Genomic DNA, 13234 nt, shown 5'->3' with positions numbered 1-13234 from the left:
GGGAAACTTCTCCCTCTGGGAGCCTATTTGAGCTATGCACCTTGTCCTGCAATACCAACTCACTGCAAGGCAGGCGACATTGCAGTAATAAAAATGTGACCTTTCTTTTAAAAATAATCACGCTTTTGGCCTTCACCACATCATTTCGGGGTTTCAGAGGTATCTATATTCTAGCAACAATAATTCTCGTGACGACTCTTCCATCCTCTGCCTGGATCCTCCTTTTCCGTGTAATCTAAAGCTCTAAAGACCAGTGTTTTGCAAGACTCGGAATGGTTTGGCCCATTTTTATTACACCCAAAGAAACATGGTGACCCTGCGAATTAAAAAGGCACCTCCAATCATATTCAAAACCACAACATTCCTCAAAGAGAAGCAAATTAACCTGTTACATGCCTTGAAGTTAATAAAAATTTGCTTGCTATCATTGACTAAGACAGCTACTCTCACCAGAGAAAGAGTGAAAATAAGCATAAAATATTAACAGTTACAGAAGGGGCAGATACTGGATCAGGTTTTTGTCCCCGTTCAGCACTAACTGAGGTTCTCAACATTCCTAGTTTGCTGGTGAGAGGTGCAAAAAGGTCCTATCTAGCAAAACGAGGCCTTACCTTCCATGCTGGGCGCCATGTTCCCAAGTGAATAACCACCTTCCTTCAAATACACCAAGAGCTCTTCTCCTGGCTCAATTTCTTTAATAACTTTATAATAGATCTGGGAATCAGAAACAAAAATTGAGAGACATGTTAAATATGCAAAGACTTGCATTTTACATTTTAACCAATAACTCAAATTATTCCAGCTAATAGGGGAGGCTGTCACTTGATTTGTCTGATAATTGCTACTGAGAGCTCTTTTTTCCTGCCTTTATTTTACTCTATGTGTGTCAGCATTTCGTGCAGCTTGGACAATAAAGTAGTATTTACGGTAACAGCCTCTCTCGTTCAAATTACACAAAATCTTCCCATTCTTTTCCCTACTTCCTATAACCTTAGTGTATTTGTTACAGCAAAGGGAAGATTAAACTGATAGAATTGACGCATTTAAGTCTCTGCTTCTCTAAGCCAAAATTGGCCTGATAATTAGAGATCTGAATTAGCATATCTTCATGGAATTATTTTGTAGATTACTCTCACTTCGAGCCTGAGGGCCTGACCCCTAAAGACAAGCTCTGAACCATTCCAGGTGAGCAGTTTATCCCCATTCAGGGTTCCTGTCTAACCACAGAACCTGGACCTTCTGAAACGTACTGCATACAGTACCGTTCACCTACCGTACCTTTGTCATTACACCGGAGAACGAACCCAGAAATAGAAACAGGCTTCAGACAAGGGCAGAGACCACATACCAGCTGCGTGCCCCGTTCACGTTGCCATTTAAAAGTGCGTAAAACATGGTTTAAAGGATACCTAGGCCTTACACAGGTTTCCCAAACCAGAATGAATTTTCCCACTCCAAGGATGCATTTCTTAGAAAATATTACGACGAGAAAGAAATCCCCTTTATCCGAGGTGCAACAAAGTGTAACGTTGCACGGCATCGACGTATTAGCGTATGTTTTCATACACACCACATGCTCATCTTTACTGTTCTACCCCCAAACCAAACAGAAACCACGGCGGTACGTCCAGTGACAACTGGGTTACATGCGAGCGGACCCCAATGGCCTCATTCCTTCTGACAAAATGGCAGAGTTCGCGGGGAGGCAGAGTGTGCTGGTAGTGGCTTATTCGTATCAGCAGGCAGAGAGCTCGCTGGTTCCCTGTAACGACTGATAACTAAATCTGTCTTCATGTTCGCGTGCTGCCCATGGGTACTATGCAACGCGGCGGCTGGGGCAGTTCTGGGCGTGGAGAGCGAGCTCCGTAACTTCAGCTGGGAGGGCATTTCATGAAAACCTCCACAAGGAAAACAGCGGAAAACAGCAGCAGAAGGAAATCAACAGCGGGATGGGAGTTTGTGTGACTGACAAAGAGGATCAGAACTACATGAAATCCAAGAGGCTCAGTGTCTTCCATATGTTTTCCGAATTTTTAGAGTATGCTGGACCCTGCCCTCTTCTACTAATAATACCGTGAGAATTTAACAGATAATAGTTATTAACCACAAAGTTTTATTAGCACTGCCTTTAATAGCAATGCATGAAATTCTTTTTCAGGATATCAACTACAATTTACCCAGAATGATTCCCTAAATTAGCTGCCACTCAGTCTCTGCCAATCTACCGTTTATGGGGAACAGAGACACAAAACTCTTAAATGCCTGCGAGGGCTGCGTTAACAGCGTCACCACGATGCGTTTTTCCTCCCAGAGCCTCCTTCATTCCTTCGCGCGGAAGCGCGAGGCCTGGGAAGATGCGTGCCTCCGAGCCCCGGCGGGAGCAGCAGGTGCCCGGGCTCCTCCCTGACTCGCCCGCTCCGTCCCAAGAGCCGATGCTGCCAAGGTTTGCACGGCGATGTGGCATTGCTCCCCAGAGCAGCCTCGCTCCCTTCGGCGGGTACGGCAGAATCCCGTTACTGCTCTGCACTTTTCCTCCAGATTGAGTTCAGGAAACTCCCAACAGATTAATAACCCGCGTTACAGCCCGACACGAGACTAACCCTTTACCACAAGCCAGCAAACTGCCCCAGATACTACATTGCTTAAGCAGACGCACCCCTGTGCCTATGAACAGCGGTGCTGTCTACCCCGTAGCACTGCCCGGCGGAGGGTACCGCTCCGGCACGACGAGCTCCCGGCGCCTCTCCCGCGCTCTCCCCGGGGGCGGGCAGGCGCAGCGCAGGGCGCCCCGAGCCGAGCGCTGCCCGGTGCCCCCCGCCCGCCGAGCCCCGCTCCGGCGGCGAAGGGCGAGCGCTTCTCCGACGGCGGACAGCCCCGGCAGCGCCCGCCGGCCGCCGCCCGCACCGGGACTCCCACCTTTCCCCGGTAAAGACCGAGCGACACTCGCCCGCGGCGCGCGCTCCCGCAGCCGCCGGCGCGACGCCACTTGCAGGCGGCCCGGGCAGCCGCGGAGAAGGCGGCGGGGCTCCCGCGGCCGTCGCGGCGGGGCCGGGGCCGGGAGCAGGAGCGGGGCCGTCGCGGCGGGGTCCGGCCCGGCTCCGGGAGCGCAGCGCGGCGCGGCCCCCGCCCGCCCCAGCAGGGGGCGGGCTCCGCCCGCCGACGGCCCCGCGCCCGCAGCGCCCTCGGGGTCCCCGCCGGCCCGGCCCGGCCCGGCCCGGCCGCGGCAGCCGCACGCCCGCGGGGCCGCCCGGGGCAGCCCCGGCCGCCGCGGAGCGGGCCGGAGCGCGGGGGGCAGCCCGGGGAAGGACGGGGACGCCTGACCTGTTCGCTCCGGGCGAGGCGCAGCGCCTGCGGGGCGCGGCCGGCGCCGTCCCGCGGGCCGCTGCGGCGGGGCCGGCGGCAGAAGCCGTCCCCCGCGGGCCGCCCGGCTCCTCCGCCGCGTCCTCCCGGCCCGGCGGCGCGGAGCCCCCCTCGCAGGGCGCGGGGCAGGGAGGCCGCTGCGCTGATCAAAGGAAGGGGAAGTTCGGGCCGGGGTTGTGGGTGTTTCTGCAGCAGCCCTCACGGCAATGCCCGGGGCCAGCGGGGAGAGGGCTAGACGGAGGGAAAATCGCCATTACAGGAACAAGGTAACGCAGCCCCTACTTATTGCAGGGCGGCCTTTAAAAACCCTTTTGGTAAAAGGAGATCAGCACGATGTGTTTGATTTCTCCAGTTGCCTCCGTTTATCCTCTCCCAAGCGTGCTCTAAACCTCCCCGCAATTTCACCTGCAAGTTAACTGAAACGTTAGTATCTTGTCTACAAACAGATTAATGTTGCCCAACAGAAAAGGCTGGGAAAATCTCTTACTGAGAGTTTCAAACCGGCAGCAGTGACGTGGTCACAGAACTGAACGTTTAAGAAGAGAAATGAAATCTAACTGCTTGTGATTTACAAGGTGTCCCGAACTGCACAGAAACCCATCCTTGCACTTGCCAGAATCCTCAGCATAATTTTCATAACAATTTTCCAGCAATTTGTAACCAATTCTTCCACTGAAGATACATCCATCCTCGTCCCGCGTGCCATCTAGCCGATACACAACCAGAAAAAGTGAACTTGTGCAGCTGGAAGGATCCGAGAATCTCGCTGTGCAGTGCTCTGAGATCCTCAGCCGAAAAATCCTGGGCAGTACAAAACGGACAGCAAGATACACGCCTATGTATAGATGTACGGAGCTGAACATATTTCTGAAAGATTGCACTTAACTGTTTCATGCGGATCGGATAGTTAATTTCTATGGATTCCACTGCAAACTACAAGTGGTATAAAATTCTCCTTTTTCTCATTTTTTTCATTTGCGTTCCAACTCTCTTTCCTGCCTGCTTGTTCAAGGAGAAAAGCCTTTCCCAGGACCAAACCACACTGAGTTTCGTGGCAAACCTGCCTGAAAAACAAAAGACAGACTAGGAATAAGCACAGAGCTCAGGGCTCGACTCAGTAAAACAGAACTCCTAATGTGCCATCACTTGCAGCTAGCTAAGAGAAAAAAGAAAAGAACCCAAAATAGCTATTAACGGACATTTCTCTTTCAGCTAGTAACCCAAAACCAAATCAGCACTAAAATACAGACCCCAGTCTAAAAGGTACACCTAGTTCATAGATACAGTCACCGATTTTGCATTGGAAAAACCCTTCAGAATTGTAACACTAAATGGCCAACGTTGCCACCGTATCACAATCTTTAACTCCTTTACCTCTCCTGTTTGTTCTCAGAACAAAGTAGCTTCTTGTATCTAAAAACATGTCCATTACAGTCTTCCAAGAAATACAGTACAAGCTGCACTAATGATCAGGGAAAAGTTGGATTCTGCTGGAGTCACATTAATTTCATCAAACATTTCATTATAATAACTAACTTCATCTTGCAATCATGCTACCGATGGTCCGAATTAATTAAAACTACTGCTGTGTTTCCTTTCCTTTTTTATTTGTTGTGCACCGAAAAAGGTCAGATTTACTAATCCATCAGAACATTTACATTCATCAATCATTTATGTTCATCATTTATATAAAAATTCCACACATTATCATTGCTTACTTCTCACAACAAAAGGGCACCTCTCCTAACCACCAGTCAGTTTTATTTAACACAAAATAGTTAACAATATAACTAGGGTTTGGGTAGTGCTCTCACAGACGATTGAAAATACTACGTTTCTTGATTTTTATCAAAATTATTCTAGGCACGGGGCACTAAAGAGAGAAGAAAAAAAGGAAAGTTAAAAAAAACCCAGAGGAATCCTTTTCCAGTCTGGGCTTGATATACGGATCTGCTCTGTAACCGCGTCTGTGGATGTAAATGCGGTGCAATAGAAAGCTGGCGCTGGCTATAACATTTTGCAGCACATAGCCAGGCAATTTGGTACAATTACTGAAAGTATCGATAATGCAGAACCACAACACACATTCTGAGGCTGATCTCACTCAGAGCGGAGCACAACGTAATCAAAGCTGCACATCTTTTCTCAGAAAAAGTGTTCTTGAGACAGACACAGCTCAGAAGCGATGTGGTAATTGTGTGTGTGTTTCCAGTATCGAGGCAATAGATGGAGATGAAACACGTCAAGTGAGAAGAGTACGTCCGAGTATTACCTCAGTGTTTAGGTATCTTCCATAAGAAGCAGCGCTGTTTACCTGCTGTATGAGTTATGTCTAGTATTTATCTTAGCTTCAGTGCGGCAACACATTTGTACTTTAGGAAAAAAGGAGCATTAGAGAACGGAGAAAGCAGCTGCAGTGTTTACCTAAAGATAAAAAAACACGCCCGCTAATTGCATCAGCCTGCAGCAGAGGTGATGGGCAGACAATTCAAAATGAGCTAAAAAGCAGTTGCTTTACGTTCTTGTCTTGCAAATAGTTAACTGTACTAGAAATCCAATGAAATAACAAGGCAAATATTTCTACCCACTAAGACGCTATCCGACCTATATACACGTCTGGCTGGCTCAAGGAGGAGCGAACACGTAAAAGTTTGGCCTCGTGTATTTCTGGCCAGAATGGGGCTGCACATTTTCCTTTTGTTCAGATGTTTTCCTCCTTTGGAATCGCCTTCCCTTTGTTTCAACTAAGCCACATTGCTTTTTATTTCCTCTTTTTAAGGCATTGTATTACATACCTAGGAATCCTGAACAGAGTCACGGAATATGTATGTAAAATACGTATAAAACATCTCTGTTATACACGCACATATAAGATTGGCTTATTAAACTAAGGTCTGATTTTTTTCCATCACTGTAGCTCCTGTTAGTCCTTTTTTTTTCCAACGTATGCAACACAAACAAAAGCAGCAGCTATCATCCTGAAAGCAAGCTCATGGCTATTATATTTATTACACGTACTCTGTTTAATATTACAGTCTCCTGAATAAGAACAGCTAAACTGCCGAAGTATGTGCCCCGTGAAGGCAGCAGTAGCAACAGGAAAAAATAAAACAGAAGTCACATTTCATTTTCCAGATGCATTTAGCAAATCATATCCTTTTTCTACCATTCTTTTCCAGTCCTCCTTTAGAAACACAGTTATCTCAGTCAATCAAGGATCTTCTATTCTTTTCAAATACCTATCAAGTAAGAATAAATGTAAAGAAAACTGGCTAACATTATTTTACATTTGAAAATTGGTTTCACAATTGAAAAATACTTAATGAAATGTCTCAACTGATCTCTTTCTAAATGGCAGCACTTTAATCTGTAAATTGGGGAAAAAAAACATTCAGAGGTCCAGATTCTGCTGTCAATTACTTCACTAAAAATCCAGGAAAATTCTCTGCGCATTCTTGGGAATGTTCCCAAGTTACAGGAGTGTAAAGAAGAACAGAATATGGTCAGGGGGGTGGGGGGGGGCGAGGCACAAAGGACCATCTCCCCATGTAAACATGTTTATTTTTTTCCTGAAAAGCAAATGGTTTTGATTAAAAGCTTGTCCTGGTTCTTATCATCACAATGCTGCTTAGTTATTTTGTGGGTAATTTTTTATTGCAAAAGCTTTTCTTTTCTTTATGTACTTACAGACAAAAACCAAATCTTTGCATGCCTACTGAACAGGAATGATAAAGCCTTTCTCCCTGTTTTTTGAGTCCCTGTTATGGAAAAAAATGTACCCTGCTAGCAATGTGAAATTAAATAAAGTTAAAACCAGCAGCGTTAGGAGATAGCACTAGCTAGAAATCAGCAGTGCTTAGTCACTCTGAAAATTTATAACGTTTCCGGCTTTAGAAGCCACCCTCGTAAGGGCCTGAGATCTCTCCTGTCTGAGATCTCTCCTTTCTCACCCGCAGGATGCTCAGAGCACCAGCACCCAGCAGAATCTCCCCTTGAACAAACTGTGCGTGGGGTTTTGTGCACAAGAAAGAAAGTCTGAAGTCGACACAAATTTAGTTTTCTAAATATATCCCACAGGGAAAATGAGGGGATTCATTTTTAAAGCATACAACGGCCCTGGCCAGAAACATACGCTTCTGTGAGGAATCCAGCTCAATGCCCTTGACTTCAGCGAAGCAATCACATCAACAAAATTGCTCACACTCAGAGGTATCCGCAGGAAGATGATCTGTAACACCTCCCCTCACACACACCCCTCCTTTTTATCAGTATGGAACTCACACTGACATCAGCTAAATAAAAAGTAATGCAGTGTAAAAACATTTTGTACCCTCCAACTAGGTCTAACTACAGCATCTTTGAAAATGTATGCCACTTTTGCGTTGGTATTTAGTAGTCCAGTGTTTCTTAGGACCAGGACGAAGAACTTGATTCTGCAATCTAGTAATTTTATTTTGAGTGTCTAAGAGTTCAAATACAGGGGGGTGTATCCAAAATGCACCTTGGCTACTTGTGAATCATGAATTCACTGAGTTTGATGAAAGCACGTGTCAGCTCGCAGACATACGTGCTTATGGACTGTTTGATATTTTTCTTTTCTATTCATGTTTGCATCTTACTCTCCTGGTTTTTGTGACAACCAAATACACTCACAGCCATCTTTATCCTTTGAAGCTTCACGATCCAGAAGAATTATTATCGGTTTCAGTAAAAGAAGTAACCACCAACTAACACCAGAATCTTTCCAGGAGAGAAAGTAGCGAGACTTGGTTTTGTGTAGCAGTGGTGTGAGAGAAAACTTGGAATGAATAGGAAATTCCAGAGCAAACATGGTTAAATTGTCTCCTCTATAAATAATAATACAAAAATCCACAAAGATTTTAATGCGCTGCTGATTGCTCTAAATACTGCCGCCATTCAAATGAGTCCATAGGCTGGCATAATCAATAGCTTAGGAAACCGTATATCCTTACGCTGACTTTACTCCTCCCCCCCAAAGCATCCAGTGCCCCTAGTTATCAATCACCATCATCTGCTGCTTTTTACACTGGATTTTTTCATTCCCACCAGCTGGCCTGACCTAAGACTCTTCAATCTTTTGGGAAAGGCGGCTGAGGGGGAGAAAACATTTTGCTTTGCTACTGTTTCATTATATTCCGCACCTTTTCATTTTCTTCCTCCTGAAGAAGCATTTGCTTGCTACTCACCCGCTTTTATGTGACTTTTAGTAAATTTATTTATTTATTAAGAAGTTTTAAAAGAGTGGTCATTACAGAGAAAAAAAAAAAAGAAAAGAAGATGAGTGTGTATGATAAACAGCTGTTCTTTCCAGTCAGATTGCTGCATGCACTAAAAATATGCACAACCAAAAATCTCCAGATGAAGGACAAGGACAGAAGGACATGCAGGGGACTGGGCTTAGAATAAATGTGATACAGCCTTCAGGTTTCTAGCAAATTTTGTATATATATGTAGTCCTTAATCTAAGCATTTATAAGAACCTGGGAAAAGCCAGCAGTGTAAAAGGTAATGTTCTGAAAAGAAGAAATGTGTGTTCATGTAAAAAAACCTGTATGAACTCAGTTTCTTTCCCCAGTCTAAGACTTTTTTTAAGAAACCCAAATTCAAAATATTTAGTTTTTCTCTTCCTTTAATATTTATGCTTTTCTAATGCTGCTGGTAAAAATTCTCAGTAACAGCTTCACCACACTTTTGCAAGGATGAATGCTAGGAAAAAGTAATCTGCATAGACCACTGAGCAAAACTGTACTGCTAAGAAGTGAACAACATATCTAGCTGGCTAAAGCTATAGTTACATGCAAAGCACTGGAAAGTATTACATAGCGTATGCAGTTGCATTGGTCCTGTTGAATCTTCCGGGAGTCCAAAAAGGTATCCCTCAGTCTAATAGTCTGTGCTCAGATAAGCTGTAGGATGCACAGCAAGGAAGCCGGGTCAGTCGCGGACTCCTGCAAACCAGTATTTTCTGCGCAGAATGAAGGCCGGTAAAAGACCTAAGTAACAGGTGAGGGAAAATGTAATGGCCCCTAAGATATTTATCCTATCATTCTGTGAAACTGAGACACAGGAGCAGCCCTGTGTGTGTCACAGAAAGCACCGAGCAGCTCACGGTGTAAGACAAGGAGCTGATGATAAATGTTGGCTCTTGGTTAGAAGGCTCCTTGTCGTGAGAGCACTTGTGAGTAGTGGTGAGTGGGCACTGAAGCAATCAGCAGCTCATTTTAACTAAGCAGGCTGAAATTTAGAGCTTTGTGCCTCAATCTCTTCTAGGTTGCTTAAATCATGAACATTTGTGATATTTAGGGTTTTGGTTTTTTTTTCCTGCATCCAAAGTTAAGTTATTTAAAAGCATTTTAAAACAGGAACTAAGTTCACAAAGTGGGCTGACATTTTGGCGCACCCTGAGCTGTTCTCATTTTACATGAGCTGGCTTACTTCAGATTCACTCTAGCTTCCCTGTCAGCTACAGATTTTTAAATGTTTTTGTTAGAAGTGTATTTTTCCATCCTCAGCTCATTTTTTGTGCACATCCCAATATGCCTCCTGTTTGCTAACTGGTAATAACATTAAGGCTGCATTTCTCATTTAAGTTAGGTCTGAAACGGTAACTTGTATTTGAATCGTACTCAATTTGAGGTTTGTGAAACTCCCAACTTGGATTGCTCATCTTGAATCCATTTTTGGGTTTAAGCTTCAAAGAACTTTACAACCATTAGCTATCAAAATCCTATTAATTCCATGTAATATCCCTCTCCCACACCCACACCTAGAGACTATTCTACCAGCATTTCTGTAATACGCCTATTAGGTTTTTACTTTTCTTCCTCCTCAGCAGACTCCCGAACTACCTCCCACTCTCACTCCCCTCTTAAATACAGACAACAACTGAGCTTACAGCTTGGAATCGTGCTCTTTACCCACCACTGTCAAGTGGTAACATAAACTTCCTACAGTTTTGATGGCAACGAAATACCCACCACTGGTTTCCATTTGTCTCACTGTGTTCTGTTAACATAACCTATGTTTCACGCCAGATGTTAACGTTTCACATGATCTTCCCCACCACAAAAGGAGTCGAGGACTGGAAGATCACATGAGTCCAGGGGCTTTAGATCACTTCAGGGATGCCGCAGCGGAGCCGCTGAACAGATGAATCCCTCAGTCGCTTCCATTCAGTGCTGTCACTATACACTGTCCTCTGGCCAACCCACCCCAGCATGTGTTGAAGCGGTGAGGTGAGCACAGCAACCTAGTAATTGCTGAAGTCATTACCTGGTCGTTAACGTGACACACGGCTAGATTCTGTTCATCACAGGAACAGGCCACGCGGATGTACTTCAGCCAGTTCCCAGCTCCACTCTGGCTAGCATCAATACAGAATTTCTCATTTCCCAGGTCATCAGCAAGCTGTAGAAGAACAGGAGAAGAAGAAATACATGGGTCATCTGATATCAAATGATAGCTACAGTAAGAAGAAAGAAAGGAGAATTACTTGCAATGCAGGATTCCAAACAAGAAATAGAAAGGAGAAAGCTGGATGGTACATATAATTAATAAAGGGACATATGACAAGACTAAATCAGCTCTTAGGCATAATCTGAAGTTCCTGGTTAGCAGAACCTCCAAGGACATACATCAGAGTTCTCCATGAGTAACAGGCTCAGGATTACAATCGTTATGGAGACAAACACACAGTTCTAGTATCCACACCAGCTTAAGTAATCAAAGCAGGTAACTTCTCCAAACTGTATTGATTTTAATGGCCCTTAAACGGCTCCATCTTCACATTATCCATTTTATCCTTTCATGCAGGATCATTTTTTATTATAAATAAAAAATTACATTCCTTTTTTTAGTAAATTTTCGAAACAGGTCACTTTCCACAGTGCTTTGAAATTATATTTTAAAAAACGCTGTAACAATTGATGCCTTCATTTATATAACTACAACACTAGAGATTCACTGACACCAGAGGATCTATGTGGTTGAAGGTGAGATAAAATTTGGCTAGTGTGCAAAAGAGGAATCCTTCCAAATGAAAACCCTCAAAGACTTAAAAGTCCAGGTGTGAAAAAAAAAGGGTTAATTAAAGGGTTGTGGTCTAAAGAAAACCGCTGTTTTATCAGGAAGAGACTTAGCACTTTTTCTTTCTTAAGACAGTAAAGTAAGTTCGATGACATAGAAACAGAAAAGATGCTCAGCATTCCATACCAACGTTTCTGATGATCCATTCTGCAACTCACTCAAAAAAGCACATTTTAAAAATTACACAGGATACCACCAAAATGAGGAAAAGCCCTTTGCGTCCTAAGGATGGCAAGACTGTATTCTGCTCGTAAGTGGGCCTCCTTATTACAGAAACTCCTTTTTTCCCTAGACTTAGATTTCCCTCTACCCCTACCAGACCCTGTGTCACTGCAAATCACTTCAGTCATCAAAAGCTCTTAACATGCTTTTACTAGCAATTAATTCTCTCAAAATCTCATGGGATACGATAATACTTTCCCATCTATTTCAAGACAGAGAAAAAAGAAAAGGTAGGAACAAAGGAAAGGAAAAATTAAAACACAGCGACGACAGCAACAAATCAAGTATAAGGTCAGGCTGAGAAATCTCGGAGCGACGTTGTCAGCTGAGACTCTGGCTCCACAGCTCCAAACACCCACAGAGTGTCAGGACCACGCCAGCATCGGCTCTGCGACCCTCCAGCACCAGCCCAGGCTGGCCACCCAGCCAGGCAGCCCGCAGCATCACCAAGAAAGCTCCCACCTCTCTGCACCAGTCCCAGTAGACATACCCTGGCCTCTCACTTCCAGCACTGACCCTTTTTTGTCAAGCTACGTGTTAAAATGGACAAAGGGAAAATCATGCCATTAGTATTTGGCTTCTTCCTTCCTCATCAAAATATAGCACTGAAGCTCCCAGAAAATGTGTGTGTTTGGGACAGAACTGGTGAGAGAAACAACCCTCCCTGTGTTCAGTTCATTAATCCCCTGCTTAGGAACACTCTAGCAGTTGCTTACCGATTAGACTTCAGTAGGTATAGCTAAATGGATGGGCTCTGTCTCTAATAACAGTAAAGCGCAGGAGGTCAACGAGCTGCATTAGCATAACACACAAAGTATTTTAAACAAAAACCACATGCGGCAACACCATGCACCCAAATTGTCCTGTAGTTTTATAACACACTTGTGAGGGATTCCTAATAAACTCACTTTATAGTTCAAGAAATAAGACAAAGAGATGAACGCTAAACACCTGGAGCATTCCTGCATGTTCCCATGTTTTCAGGTTACCGCTCACGTTCCGTACCCGGAGCAGAGCCCCACCTGGCGCTGGCAGCACATCTGTGGATTAGACTCCCAGATCTCAAGCTGGGCATTCAGACAAAGATAATGAGGAACACGCAATTAGTGGCCACTTCAGGCAAGTTTGGCCTCAATGACTTCCTCAGAACACAGTAGCAGAAGCAGTGGCGGAGTTTAGTTTTCAATCCAACTGTCTTGGCCACGAAACACCATCCTTCCTCTTGGAGAAAAACCCTGCCTTGTTCATGCCTCGCATTCCAGCTTCCTGAGTAAATAAAACAGGAGTTGCACAGGCAACGTCCTTTGCCACACTGCCCCAGTTAATTTCTAGAGCAGATCTATCTACCCAGGGTCAGTAAATGAAAGAGAGCTCCCCTGTCCAAACCAATATGTAATTCATGAGTCAAAAACTGCACTGCAAGACATTTTCTGCTGGCCATCTTGTTAAAATTATACTAGCAAATTCTGGTTTATGTGAGATAATTCTCAGTAATTTGTTTTATTTTTGCTTTGTTCGTTTTGTTTTTAAAGCAAACTCTAACAGC

At 44.6% G+C, this 13234-nt stretch overlaps 1 protein-coding gene across 2 annotated transcripts in view; it reads right to left on the bottom strand.

Annotated features, from left to right (window-relative positions):
* The window catches only part of PRDM16 (PR/SET domain 16), a 350912-nt gene that overhangs the window by 44939 nt on the left and 292739 nt on the right, over positions 1 to 13234 (bottom strand). For both annotated transcript variants that reach the window (XM_076356413.1, XM_076356412.1), the window contains exons 4-5: positions 10654 to 10788; positions 612 to 714 (exon numbers count right to left, since the gene is read on the bottom strand). In XM_076356413.1, the coding sequence (XP_076212528.1) occupies positions 612 to 714; positions 10654 to 10788 (238 nt within the window). The remainder of the gene's footprint in view (positions 1 to 611; positions 715 to 10653; positions 10789 to 13234) is intronic.

This window comes from Aptenodytes patagonicus, chromosome 19 (assembly GCF_965638725.1).
Source record: "Aptenodytes patagonicus chromosome 19, bAptPat1.pri.cur, whole genome shotgun sequence".
Taxonomy (NCBI): Eukaryota; Metazoa; Chordata; class Aves; order Sphenisciformes; family Spheniscidae; genus Aptenodytes; species Aptenodytes patagonicus.
The sequence above is the reverse complement of the archived record's forward strand: the minus strand, read 5'-3'. Positions and strand labels throughout refer to the sequence as shown.